This window comes from Thunnus maccoyii, chromosome 24, assembly GCF_910596095.1.
Source record: "Thunnus maccoyii chromosome 24, fThuMac1.1, whole genome shotgun sequence".
NCBI classification, from domain to species: Eukaryota; Metazoa; Chordata; class Actinopteri; order Scombriformes; family Scombridae; genus Thunnus; species Thunnus maccoyii.
In genome coordinates, this window is record NC_056556.1 from 8,822,697 (window position 1) to 8,837,193 (window position 14,497).

General features: G+C 39.5%; 1 protein-coding gene across 3 annotated transcripts in view; it reads left to right on the forward strand.

The window, feature by feature from the left end:
• LOC121892011 (FERM, ARHGEF and pleckstrin domain-containing protein 1-like) overlaps positions 1-14,497 on the forward strand; it is a 57,453-nt gene that overhangs the window by 21,129 nt on the left and 21,827 nt on the right. For all 3 annotated transcript variants that reach the window (XR_006094255.1, XR_006094256.1, XM_042404761.1), the window contains exons 3-7: positions 7,161-7,265; positions 8,747-8,789; positions 9,027-9,105; positions 12,263-12,360; positions 14,259-14,373. Coding sequence is in view for 1 of the 3 variants with exons in the window: in XM_042404761.1 (XP_042260695.1) it covers positions 7,161-7,265; positions 8,747-8,789; positions 9,027-9,105; positions 12,263-12,360; positions 14,259-14,373 (440 nt within the window). In the remaining 2 variants the exon portion in view is untranslated. The remainder of the gene's footprint in view (positions 1-7,160; positions 7,266-8,746; positions 8,790-9,026; positions 9,106-12,262; positions 12,361-14,258; positions 14,374-14,497) is intronic.

The following is a 14,497-nucleotide window of genomic DNA, read 5'->3' on the forward strand; positions in this document are numbered from 1 at the left end:
TCTTCCTCTCCATTCCTCTGTCAGTTTCTCGTTTGTCACATAACCCTGAAGTTGACAACGTTTGTTTTGAGTATGACTAATTGATGGATTTCCTTCATTTCCTGACATTTTTCTCCTCTAGAAAGGCTGTGTTTTTGGGCCCTTGCTGCTAAATTGTCAGTCAGAAAAAAGCATGGTGCAGTTTAAAAGTAATAACTCAAAGCACTCTTCTCTCATCTGCCTGACAAAGAGCTGCACTGAAAGGATCCCTGCTGGAATTCATAGCAGGGGACCGAAGGAAGAGAGTGCACAGCTTTGAGGTGTTTTTTTTCCTGCCTTTTTCCCCCCGTGGAGAGTTCTTATCATCAGTCTCACCCATCTGGTTTCTATCCCTGTCGACATTAGTCAGAGTGCTGCAGAACAGACCAGAACTAGAGAGAAGTACCTTTCAAACATCTCCTTACTTCAAACATCCCCCTTACTTTGGGCCAGTTTCCCTCAAGACATTTTCTATCGTTTCATGTATGAAATGAGTCACATTATTCTGAAAACACAATTCTGCAAGGGCAGTAAAACATCTTGATTTTAAATTTCCGGAAAAAGCTTGATAAGTCCTGACCAAGTTTGTCATTTTTACAGTGGACCAGACCAGTAGTGGCCTTATTTAGAAAAGTCAATTAAAAAGCACCCATAATCATAACCCAAGTATAAATATAACCAATGCAATGTCCACTCGGTTTTTTAATTTCATAGATCATTTGCATCAGTGACGCTGTGGGGCTTTCTGTAAACCCTCAGCACACCACAACAGATGGTGAGAATATTTTACTTGGCCATTGGCTGCAGGGCTGAAGAAAAGGAGAGTGAAGGAAAATATTGGAAAATAAATAAAATAATGAATAGGTGTAATATGTCAATGTAGACTTGTATGGTAGATGGATGGCAACGAGAGTGTGAGATACAGATCGTAAGTTAAGAGATAGCGGTTTATAAAGGCCACATAGTGACTGTTGTGGCTGTTTTATTAACGGCAGACTTTCTTGGGAGAAAGACAGATTGCGGTTCTTTCCTATAATTGATGCCTTTTCATTAACTGTTCATCTAACATAAAGTGAGTTTTGGCCACAGAGAAACAAAGAGAAAAGTGAAATATATGTAGGTTTTCTTAGCTATTGGCCTCAAGGGGCAAAAGGGGACTGGATAGTAGGAAAGAGGGAGCAATAACTTTGTTAAACCGCATCCCAGTTTAATCAAGCATTGACTGTGTCACATGAGAGATGTCTAGAGATGAAAAGAGACTAGTGAGTAGGAGAGGATTTGTGTTCGCAAGTTTTTTTGTGTGTGTTTTTGCTGGCTGATGACTGACGCCGGGGAACAGTGAGGGTGGGTTTGGCAGAAAGACGGACAGCGTTGAGTAGACAGCCATGCTGACAACTTACTGGCAAGACTTCCAGATAGGCAAAGAGCCACGGGTTAACTGGAGTCTGGACGCCAGACAAGGGATGTAGTGAGTCCAAAAGAAATCCGCAGAAACAGAGGCAGAGATGGAAAGAGGACCATATCATCCCAAATTGCAAATCACATTAATAAGTTCAAACATGTCGATCTTCAGCACTCATTCTTAGAGGAGTTTTGTAGATTTACCATCGATTTGAGCTTTGGCTCTTTTGCTGACACACTCCAGCCATGTTTATTGTCAGCAACACAAACCCGGAACCCTCACTGCGTGGGAGCCACCACAATCAACCTGCCAGCTGACCATAATGGATATTTTTATACTCGGTTGTGACACACAAGCCCCTAACATACATTTTGTTGCAGGAGCACCACTATAATTTAAGAACAGTTTGCTGCAAAAAAAGGGCACGGGTCATTTTATGAAAAGTAAACAGAGAGGAAGCATTTGCTACAACTTGCAGACAGGCTCAGTGTTTTACTGGCAACTTTTTTTTTTGTGACTCTCACTTGCTGAAAAATAAGCAGCTATTTTGGTTCTCTGTGCTATTGCATCAATAAGAATGGGTTGTTTTTCCCTATTAGTTGTGTCACAAACAATAAAATTGGATATATGCTGAAAAGGTGCTTGGAGGAGAAGCGCTGTTTTTTTGTTCCTTTTCCCATGTCTGCAGCTATTTTGATGACTTCTTACCAATTTTTTTTTTTTGCCTTGGATGGTTGGATGAGGCTTGCCAGATTCCAGCACAGTTCACTGATGGACAGTCGGTGGTTAAAGCAATGAAGCTCTCTAATTTTCTTAAAACGAGGAGAGCTGTGTTGGTGTAAGGCCCAAAAGGACAGCTGTGTGAGACTGCACCCTGCCTTTTTAAGGACCTGGACTTGGCCTCTGCAGGTCGCTTTTACAGTCTAGAGTTAGAGCAGGAAAGTCTGACTTCAACAGATCTCCACGCTGTTGAATTGCGTGCCTGCATGCGAGTATGCATATGTAACAGAAAGTACTTAATATGTCCTGGATCACGTAGCATCATTCCACATCTGTGAGATAAGACAAAAATCACGCTCCAAGATAAGATAAAAATGTGTCTTATGTGTGCGTGAGTGTGTACAAGTGTGTATGCGTGTCTTTGGCCGACTTAGAAAGGGTCATTGATGGGAGTTACTGAATGAAGTGATTGTGATTTGAACTGAAAGAAGCTCAGTTTGGACTCCACAGTGCTCAGTCAGCTCTCCTCAGCTGAAAGATTTCAACACGCATACATACTGGATATTTTTAGACCGTCAGACCTTCAAAATGTGAAACTTGTTGAAATGTCTAGAAAGGTTTGACCTCCTTGCTATCCTTATCCCCGTTCACTCCTCAGTAAGTGCAACAGCAAGCCTATTTTTATTCTCCTGTATTATTATAAACAAACCCTATATATATATCACATTTGACCTCGGCCCGGATGACTATTTCCTTTGCTGAAACTGCTGCCAAGATCAGAGCAGATCATGAGAGCAGGCTGGGCTGTTCCATTTTAAGTGCCACTTTCATTTAGTAAGCAGTATTTCCTCCACATTTGCACCACTGTTTACTGAATTTGTTAACAAAAGTGTTGCTGCGTAAGGTGGAAAAATCTTGTCTGTTTTGTTGCTTTTTTGGTACATGAACAAATGTTTCTGAAAAGTTCACAGCCTGAACATACAAATCCATGTATCACAGAGTATCACATGTCGTCAGGAAGTTTAATCAGACAATCATCAGTATGGCATGCAAGGAAAATCTTTGGAGTACAGCATTTAACCATCGTTTAAAAATGAAAAGCAACTAATCTTCTGCAGAAATCTGGCAGAGGCATAAAGATGGCTTCATCCTTTTTAATTTGCGGTGAAGCCCGAAGCCTCCACAAATCAGGAGAGCACACAAGAGCAGTTTTATCTACCTGTTAACCTCTTAGTACCTCAGTAATTGCTTGGACTAAGTATGACATTTTAATATCCATAAAAACTGGAATCCAAGGATGTTATTTCTGTCCAGAGTGTCATTAAAGGTAGGAAAGGCTTTTGCTTTCCCATGAACAGATGAGTGCCAGCAGCCCGAGAATCCTTGACCTTTTGATTTTCACCACTTAAGACGTGACCGTTGCGTGTTACAAAGTGACTTTGCTGATGAAGGGGATTAGGAACTGAGAGGTCTGACTGAAAACTTGCAGGTATTATCTCAGATGAGAGGGAACTGTACCTCTGACTGAAAGACGCTCTTAATGATCCTGCAAGGTTTACACAGTTTTCTGCTCACAGTGGCAGATAGCCAGTGCTCCATCTTTCAGTCTATAACAGGATGAGAGAGTCTTGGGAGTTTAGTTCCACATCATCCCACTTCTCTTTCATTTCTGTCCTCTCAAAAAAAAATAAAAAAATCAACAAAAACAACAAAACAAGCTTGATAAACCTACATTAAATGTGACTATTAAAACTCTTCTACACATATCACATCTGAGATTTAAAAGTATCTCTCCCTGCTCTCTTTGTACCAAAAGCTTTGATGAGCAGATTTCAGTGAATTTGGCCTGCTATGTTGGTTTTGGAGGTTTTACTTCAGTGGCCAAAAGAACTGAATCTGACCGCGCCTGTTTGGGTTAAGGTTGGGTCGGGATCCTGCTTTCCTCACTTTCCCTGCACTTCTTGTCTCACCTTTTCATTAGGACGTCTTCTTACCACAAGTTTCACACAAATTAAGTCTTTGAGTTTCTGTTATGACTGGAATAAACTTGCATCTAGCATTACTCTTTTTTTCAAACAAGGGGTTAGGGTTAGGGTTAAAGTTTAGGGGGGGAAAGTAGCTTTCCTGAACCAAAGAATGTCTGAGTGAAGGTGTTTAATCTTTGCACATGGCTGTAAGAAGATACAGCAAACCTCTGCGGTGACACATCATGTGTTCATGAGGTCTGTGTTATTGTAACTGGTATTGATATTTAAAGGTTTCGCCACCGTTACTTCAATGACATTCCACGGTCTAACATTACTGGAATGTGATATGAGATATCTCCCCGATGCATGCACGCAGGCTTACTGTAGTTATTGGAGAACGGCTCGCTGATATTGAAGGAAATTGGTTTTGCCCAAAACATACTTGGAATTTTGCCTCAGGCCTTATTACAGTAAGTTCCTCTTGTACGAGATGACCTGCTACACCGCACAATTTCCTAACCTTTTTCCACGCTTTTCTTACTCTTTTCTGTTCAGAAATGTGATTTTAATATAAAATTGTAGGGAAAAAAAGACAGGGTTGTGGGTGATATCGACTAGAAATTAAAGAAAGTGTGCATTCCTAGTTTTGTCTCATCTCTGTCTTTCACCAAAGTTATTTTCCAAAAGTTAATCTTAAAAAAAAAACCAACCAAGATGTCTATCATCTTGTCAAGCAGCTCATCACTGAAACAGACAGAAATCATGATTTTTGTTTGTCTTATTCTGTCCTGACTGTCTTCTTTTCACCCATCTGTAAAGTCTAAATCTCTAACACCGTACTCCACTATCTCCCTCTTCTTTCTGTCTCAGCATGTGCTGTGTGTGTGTGTATGTGTGTGTGTTTTGGGATCACATGACGGAGCTCATGTGCCTCCTCCAAGCCCACCATTGTTGTGCACTGCAGAAAACTGGATCCTGCATTGTTGTAGTTGGACATTTCATATGGGAGTTTCCATACAAGTTTTTAATGAAGCACGTTTAAAACAAACACGGTTGACTTAAGTTCTGTTCGATGAGTGCTGAGTTGGTTTGAGAAGAATCAATCGGGTGAATGAAACTAATATATTTGGTGAGGCTTCAGCTCGAGGAAGGAAAGAAAGAGATGGGTGGAGCAGTAGCTAGATATTTGCTCTCCTGGTTTTCTTCTTTGTCTTCTTTCCTGTCTTTTAATCCGTGTTGCTCAAGGATTCTCTTCCAACCTGTTCGCCCGCTTCCTCCTCTCCCTCTCCCCTCTTAACCTCCTTTCAACCAAGATTACCACAGCCCAGAACTGGATCCCGTCCAAACTCCAGAGATCCTCTGGGCTTTTTTTGTACGACAGTGTCGTCTGCCGGTCATTTTCCCAGGATGTCATTCAAGTTTCAGTGGTGTATCTTCACTATCTGACAGCAGGATCTATGCCCATCTGCAGAACATGTTGTGGCCATTTAGCAAGTGTTGTTTCTAGGGGTGTGTGTGTGTGTGTGGCATGAGTGTGTGTGTGTGTGGGTGTGTCCTTACAGGCACACAGACCACACAGAAACAGATGGACACACGGTAGCCAGATGGTGACAGACTTGGCTCACACCTTGGCCTTCACTGCTCTGATTCCTCTTCTCCTCATTTTTCTTCTCTGCTTCTTTTTCTTTCCACTTATCTGTTTGCAGCTCGCTATGACACATGCTGATGCTTAAAAAGTATTTAGTCTGTGCTGCCATATATGCAATTGTAGCCTCCGTCCTGTTTTGTATCCTGAAATAACAGGCACTATGTCTGTTTCTGCTAATTCTGTCCCTCAAGCATTAGCAGTATGGAGTCCCAAAGTGTTCAATATAAAAAAACCCCAATATAAACCAATAAAAACTACATAAAATAAATAACCACATTAATAAATTATGTAAAATATATAAATAAGCCATTTAATAATTTTTATTTTCATATTAACTGAGTTTTATTAGAGTTCATTTTTATTTGATTATAGAAAACTCTGATCTAATAAAAATGAACTCCAATGAAACTCAAATTTTCTTTTTTCATTTATTTTCTGTTTTTATTCTATAATGGTATTTTTCCCAAATTACATTTTTGTTCAAGTCACATTTTATTTCATAACGTCACTTTTCACGTGTCACCAGTCAATTAAAGAACATTTATTAAATAACATTTCTTTACAATGAGGTTGATTTTTAATTTTTTCTTAAAATATTTCAGCACAATACATAGAAACACAGACACACATCAGCACTTACCTTTTATTAGGGAGAATATAATAATAAGTCTTTTCTGCAGGTAAAGGTTTTTTGCTTGTATGTGCCTGTCAAAGGAAGGAATGCCTGCTATTATAACTACATATTAACTTGACTGGAGCCTCATCAGATTCACTGAATGTATAATAGTATGTTGTAACTCTAAAGCTCTGCAGACTGGCAGGGTGGTACCAGTTTGCTTGAGCTGCCGAGGAGAAAATTACCCTGGGCTAATTTTGGGTTTGGTTCCATGTCTGTGTCTTTTTTTGGCCCCGCTCTTGTTGCTCGAATCAAAGGAAAGTCAAATTCTGGAGGAGAGGATGCTTGTAATGTTCTTCGCTGCTGAATGAATCCAGAGAAAACAATGATATACAGTATACGGACACAAAACAATGATTACCCTGCACTGCCAGCACCAGGTATAGCTACATCATTACAGAGACCACAGCTGATGCTAGTGTAGTGTAGCTGACACACACACACACACACCTTTCCTAGGCCATTGCGGTTTTTTCTGAACACTACCAGCTGAGCATCAGCCTCTAGCTATTCATTAGACCCAAACCTGAAGCCTAGACCTCACATTAGGGTCAAAGGTCAGTTGCTTGTTAAGTATGGGGAGGCTTGTTAGAAAAAAACGGCATCCACAAGTCAGGATTTTTGGCTTCTTTTGTGTTTTTCCCACCTTCTACGTGTCTCTTAAATATCTCACTCTGCTGTCTAACATAATCTAATTTGTTTTTTTCCACCTCTGTGTTTCTCCTACAGCAACGTTCTCCTGGCAAAGTGCTGTTCGACCTGGTTTGTGTTCATCTCAACCTGGTAGAGGGGGATTATTTTGGACTGGAGTACCAGGACCAGCGCAAGATGACGGTGAGTTATATTAATTACCATAGATTCTGGTTTGCTACTTGTTATTTTTAACATTTTAAAGTAGACGGGAATAAAGACTGCACGATTATGGCAAAAGTTAAAATGTCAGTTATTTTCTGTCACTATGAATAACTTGGACTCGCAAAAGTACAACAAACATAACATATTTTCACCCTTTTACCCTTTTAGTACAGTATTTCTCAAAGTAGCTTTAGCTATAAAGCCTAATTTTCCTGTCGTACTGTTATTTTGTTCACATGTGCAAAAATCATATAATAAATAGTAATTATTTACAAGCCAAGGGGAAACTTTGAACTGAATCTCTTCTTGTTTGTTGCTGTCTCGTTTGAAACCACATGACTTACACTGATCTACTTTTAGCGTCTGAAATGTTTGTACATGTAGGGGATTTTCCTTTCCGTGGTTGGGAAGATCTCCTCCAATTTACCAACATCTTGAAGCGAGGTCACTTTCTTTCCCACTAGTTAGAATCACATGGGTGCACATTTTGCACTCAAAGGTTGCGACTGGCCGTGTGGAAGTGAGGGGACTCTGCGTAAAACTTATCTTTCATCTACATCTAAGAGATCACAGTTTTCACCTGGATTCACTTGTTCCACCAATTTCATAAAAGGGCAGCTGTTTGTAATAGTTTGCACACTTGCTGTACATGCCATGAGGCGTGTCTGTAGCTAACAGATAATATCGCCTCTACTGCTGCTCTGGCAGCCAGCGTCTGCTGGTAGAATCTCTATCTGTGCGTGGAAACCACTAGAAATAAAGGAAAACAACACATGCACGAACAAATACTTGAATGTACTTGAACACAGATGCTTACTGTGCATTTTGGTGCCTCGGGCATAAGAGCAGTTGCTTTGAAGTGGAACAGATGATGCAATGCTGAAGAAATAATGACAACATTGTTAGCACACAAGAAGACACAGAAACGCAAATACATTCAGCTAGTGTTTATTATCTAGTTTATAATATTGGTGTGGTAAATAAGCCAATAAATTAGGTGATTTTTATAAGCTTAAAATGTTATAACCCTGTCGTTATGGTTTATAAGGCGCTTTCCGAGCGTAATGGTGGTTTCAGTGGTAATTTGATCAAATATTCAAGTTGTTTTGCACTAATAGAAACAGCAGTGTCAGCATTGTCACGCTTACTGTTGGTGAGAGCTGAAGTAAGCCAAGAGCAGAAGCACAAAATGACCTTGCTTACACAGTCGCAGCTAAAGTGAAAATTATTTAAATTGAGCTTGTATTGTGATAATTTCTGACACATTAAAACAGATGCATCAGTGTTGCTGGTGCAGTTATTCTACAGTTTAGACTGGCCGAAACTGTCAAAAGTGTAGCTATTAACCTATTAAAGCAGCACTTAACAGAAGCACCACAGTAATTATGTTTTAGGAGAAAATCCTCAAGCATCAGTCCTTTTGAGGCAGTGATGTTTATGTTGTGCTCCGTCCTTCTCAGGTGTGGCTGGATCTGCTGAAGCCGACACTGAAACAGATCAGACGTAAGTAACTCTCATGTTCATTTATTTAATTCTAATTTTTCAAATCTGTTGTGCCATTAAATTTGGAGTTTTTACAAAATAGTTCACCAGAATGATCAAGAGTACAATTACACCATTTTGCTGAGTGAGAAGTGCAAAGTTACTCTACTGTACCTCCTCTCTGCCTTCTACAGTTTCTCTAACTTTCTCTTTCTGTCTCTTCCTCCTTAACCGCGCCCCTTCCTCTCCCTCTTTCAGGGCCTAAAAACACCATCCTTCGTTTTGTGGTGAAGTTCTTCCCTCCTGACCACACACAGCTCACGGAGGAGCTGACTCAGTAAGTCTTCTCAACACAGAAAAACCACACCTATCCGAAGAACAACTTCTTCTTTAATTAAAAGACATTTTGTTTTGCCATTGGTTTTTCTGTCTGGCTAGAGTGTTTTCAGTCCTTCAAGTAGGTCTTGGAGGATTTATAAGCGCTATTTATGGTTGACAGCTGACTCAAAACATAAAGCAGAGATGTTACAATATGTTTGCATGTCTTTTTTGTACTTTTTTGTTGACCATGGTCAGCTACATACCATTTATAACACATTTATCTCCACATGTCATGACGTCAAACGTTTTTTTTCTGTTTCTGGACTCAAACAAGAATTCTTAGTTTGTCATCTGGGAACCAGGCTCATGAAAAAAGTGTTCAAAACCAGCTGAAAGGAGGTGAATGCTCTGACCACTTCTGAGTCATAGTTTTGGAAACAAGCAGTTTTACTGTAAAAAGACTGATTTTTTTTACTCTGGAAGACATATTTTAACCTTTCAGGAATCTCAGACATCCAGTTGTATCTGGAGAAGCATCTCTTTTGCCTTGATAGAGTCGAAAGATGAGATTATATAGGATAAACGTTCACATTCCCACCTTTTTGCCTCAGATCTTTTCAGCGTCTTGTTCAGAAATTGTAAACTATCAGTGACCATCTTGTCTGGCTTCTTGTTTTGTTTTGTTTAGTCTTACAAAGCTTATCAGAGCTGATTCCTGAGGCCAAGCTCATGTAGTACTTTCAGCTACAGTGCAGCACCAATCTGCATCACATAACCAAAACATAAACATGAAGAATGATTTGACCTTCCACATTTTCCCATGATGCTCCCATGAAGTGTCCAGCTGGGTTCACTTGAAACCAGAGCCAGACAGGAAGCGAGCATCGTGCCTCTCATCTGTGATGAGATAGAAGAAGGACTTAATTTCACAAAAGAACGTCATCACCAGTTCAGAATGCTGTACATGTTTTTTTACCGACGATTCACTGACGTTATGAAGCCTCTCATCTGGCTATTTATTCCACTGAACTCATATTATCTTTGAGAGTGCCAGCTGACTCCAGAGTTAAACAGGAAATGGGCACACAGCCTTTTTTCCTTTGTTTGGCTTTCACAGCGTTTCACTGTTGTCAATATTTCCTTTCATGGGCAATACAGACCAAATCAATAACATATCAGCCTTCTATTAAAAATGGGGGGATACTAGCCAATCAGTGGTGCTCCAGTATTTTGGAATTGAGGTTAAAGGGGATCTTTTATGCTTTTCCTTATTTTCAGCCATATATATAATATTATAATGTCAAATGTTCATGTTAAAAGTGGCCCAAGTGTCAAATAATGAGGTAAATGTATGTAGAAGTAATCCCTGTGAGCAAAAGTCATCATCTTCAGACTGCTCTGAACACTCGGTTTCCAACGTTTTTTTCTACGTTCAGCCCGAGCTGACGTTGGCTCATAACGGATTTCTTTATATGAACATCTGCTCTATGCACAGCGTGCCAGTTCACTGCTCTGCTCCGCTAACATTATGGCATTTTTCCATTGCTCTAGGGGTAGTTATGGCGAGCCATGACTCGAGTCGAGCTGGCACTCTATGAGTGTTTTTCCATTACACAGCATGGCAAAGTATAATAGGTAGTTTACCTGTTGGAGGTGTGCTGGTCGTCTGCAGCTCTTCATCAAATATCATCATCACTGTGGTTGTTTCTGCTTGTACTATTCCTCCCTGCATTATTTCTAACTGATCCGCTGAACAAAGAGCTCCAAATATATCCATATGTTGTTGTGTCGACAAGTTTTTAGCGCTGCTAATGTAGCTCTGCTAATTCAGTGAGGAACATTTTTAATTTCCTGTAAATTCTTCACAATAAAAGTCTCCCATTATTTAGTCATTTAAAAGCTTTTAATATGAAGCAGTAAAGCAGGAAATGTTGGGTTTGCATCAGCAGTAACTTAACATAACTCTGATATGGCTGCCCCTCAGCAGCTCCTGGAAAATTGGCCAATCAAAACAGAGTGGGATCATCATGAGGGGGGCCTTAAAGAGACAGGAGCAAAGACTGCCTGTTAAGAGACAGAGGCTGAACTGAGAGGCTGTATAAAGGGCCAGTATAAGATAAATAAGGAGATTTTTGAGCTGTGAATCATGCAAAGCTACTCTAGGGTACTCCAAAAATAAAACTATAGAGCTAGAAATGAGTATAATAGATCCCCTTTAAAGAGAGACATTTTGGACTCTATTTTGCTGCTTTCTTTCCTTTCTTTATCACTCTAAGCTGTGAACATAGCAAGGTTGCATTCTCCATAGCGGAGTATCTTTTAAGAATTTGAATTGGCCTGATGTATTTCACTCTAAACTTCAAATTGCCAGGTATTCTTTCACTCCAGGCTAAAATAAAATCATACTGGAACTCATCTAAGCCTCATTAACTTTATTAGAGGTAATCATGCAGCTATTAAAAGGTTGAATTATCACATAAAAAAAAAAGGTGCTGTGGACCATTAATCACATACACACACATGGATGCACTCTCCTGCACAGTTTGTCCTCATATAGTGAGTAGAAGACTGGTGAATCAGCCAAGCTCTGTGTTTAAAAAAAGCACTCATGTGGGAAAAATAGGATAAAAATTTTAAAAAATAATAAGACAAAGAATGTCTGGAAAATGTGTGCAAGCATGTGTACATGTGCTGTAGTGTGCATTTTTGAGCTGATAGTAGGTTTTTAGGTCAGCTGTCTGAATGCACTAAAGTCTTCAACACACACCACTTCACTTTATGGTGCTGTCTCTGCTGTTTCCAGACTGAAATGCAGCGTCATGACCCAGCAACATGTGCACGCTGGGTGCATATATGTGTGAACCAATGACTTACAATGTCCAGATCACGTTATAAGTAGCACAATAATTAACAGAAAACAACTGCGGAGGGCGTTTTCTCAATTAGAAAGCAGTTTGAAGTCAGTAAATGTGTCGTATCAGCAATGTGTGTCTAATAAATGACAACACTTTGATGATAATGGGATTGCTTCCAACATTGTAAGCTCTTGAGTTTATAGAGTGTGCATTAGCCCAATAACCTCTCGCTTTCTGTCTTCCTTTTTTTTCCCGCTCTGTCTCACGCTCTCTTCCATTTATCTCTGAATCTGTCTCTTTCTGTTTTCCTTTCTCCAGGTATCTGTTCGCCCTGCAGATTAAACGCGACCTGGCCTGTGGTCGTCTCATCTGTAATGACACCAGCGCTGCTCTTATGGTCTCCCACATCATTCAGTGTAAGCGCAAGACACACATGTACACACATGTACAATTAGTATGTGCAGGAGCTGTGAATCAAATAAGAAATGTCATTTCATTTCAGACATGTACCTCGTTACGTCTTATGTCTGAATACGCGCCTGAGTCACTTTTATGTAAAAGTCACAACGGCAATCTGACTAGGACGTAGTAACATTTCCTTAACACTTTAAACATGGCAGAAGTCTCATCTGAATTAACAAAAATAACCATGAAATAATAAACTGTGAATGAGACCATTTTACATTCTTTTCCCCTCATTATAAAGGACAAAAATGAACAAAATTTATTTAAAAATAGTAATAATTAGACCAGCTGCAGCTTCATTCATGCCAACTGCAAGGAAGACTAAATGAATCTAGTAAAACGCTTTACATATAACATGTGAGTAAGTAGGAATTGAACTATAGTCCCAATTTAATGTCTTGTCATTCTACGTTTGGGTACAGTCTGACTTTATGAAAATTATAATACATAAGAAAATTGATTAGCAAACACTCTTTTCCTCCTTTCTATTATTACTTTTTTAACTCACTGCCGTTCTCACTGATTCAGAATCAGCTTTATTGGCTAAGAATGTTTATGCAAACAAGGAATTTGACTCCGGTTTTAGTGGCTCTCAGTGTACTCACACAAAACAATATTCAGCAAAATACACACAGGCATACAGCCAAGGCAAGGACAACAAAGCTGAACAAAGATAATAAAACATATCATTATGTACACACAAGTTGGTGAAAAAATGGATACATAGATATAGAAGCAACAAAATATACATAATATGGGTATTAAGTTACTTTATATACATACAAGTGGTGGTTATGTACAGTATATACAGCCTGCTTAAATATATAACTAACAGAAATGGATATGTATACATGTTATTGTGCATTTTGTATTTTAAACTTATATAAATATATGTATAATTTGTGCACCAGATGACATTAAAGTGCAAGCATTTGACTCTTTCTATAAATGTCCTGTCATGTCTGAATAACAAAAAGCCATCATTTTATGAGAGATTTAAACAGAAATGTTATGTTTTCCTTGTCCGATTATATGAGCACATGACAGATTTTCCCTATGGGGGTATATTCAGGCTGCACTTGCTATGACTAGTGTGTCACTAGATTAAGTTTAAACCAGTTAGGTTGAACCATAAATATAGCATCAATTCAATACAAAGCTGTATTTTATTACATTTAAAAATAACACTAATACTAATGGGGATCAGTATTGGTGGGGATTTTTTTTTTATGTGATTGAGCATCTTGCACACTCCAGCAGGGCAGATGCTCACCAGCATGAGACCATGATCCCTGTTCATCCTGCCGAAGGACTCTCTACATTGTCACTTTTTCTTTATTCCATTATCCTGACAGTATATAGCACCATTAATACATAAAGCACCAGTATTCCCTCATATTTAAAACCATCATGATATTTGAATGAAGTGAACACTGTGTGGGAGCATCTGTGTTCATCTCAGTGTCCGTTATTATTCAGCACCATATGTGGAGGATAGAATTTATGGATTCGACTGAGTCTTGCAGACAGCGGTGGGCTACGGCGCAGCATGCTAAAGAATATCACTCGGTTGCCGTGGTAACCATGCGCACCTGCAGGTGATACAGTATGAGGGTTTATTATTGCTGATATCGGACAGATGGAGACACACGCTTCATCTGATCTACAGGAGAATAGATTAGAAAGGAGTAGAAATGAAAAGAGACAAGAAAAATAAAGTTAAAGAATGTATATTTTCTTTTTCTTTCACCCATTTCCCCAACTCACCTCACTCCCATCTCCTCATTTTCACTCCAAATAAATATTCAATACTCTCCCTTCTGCCACCCCTCCTTTCCTCCCCCATCAGCCGAGATAGGAGACTTCGATGAGACCCAGAGCTGGCAGCACCTCCTCCACAATAAGTACCTGCCTGACCAGGACGCCATCAGGGACAAGATCACTGACTGCCACCGCAAGCACGTGTGAGTTATCGGGAGTGTAAGGTTTAAAATGAGACAAAAGCTGCCATGTGTTCAGTACATTGTTGAATCTGTAAATGTGTACAGGTTAAAACATTAAATTGGGGCTGCAACTAACGTTTAGTTT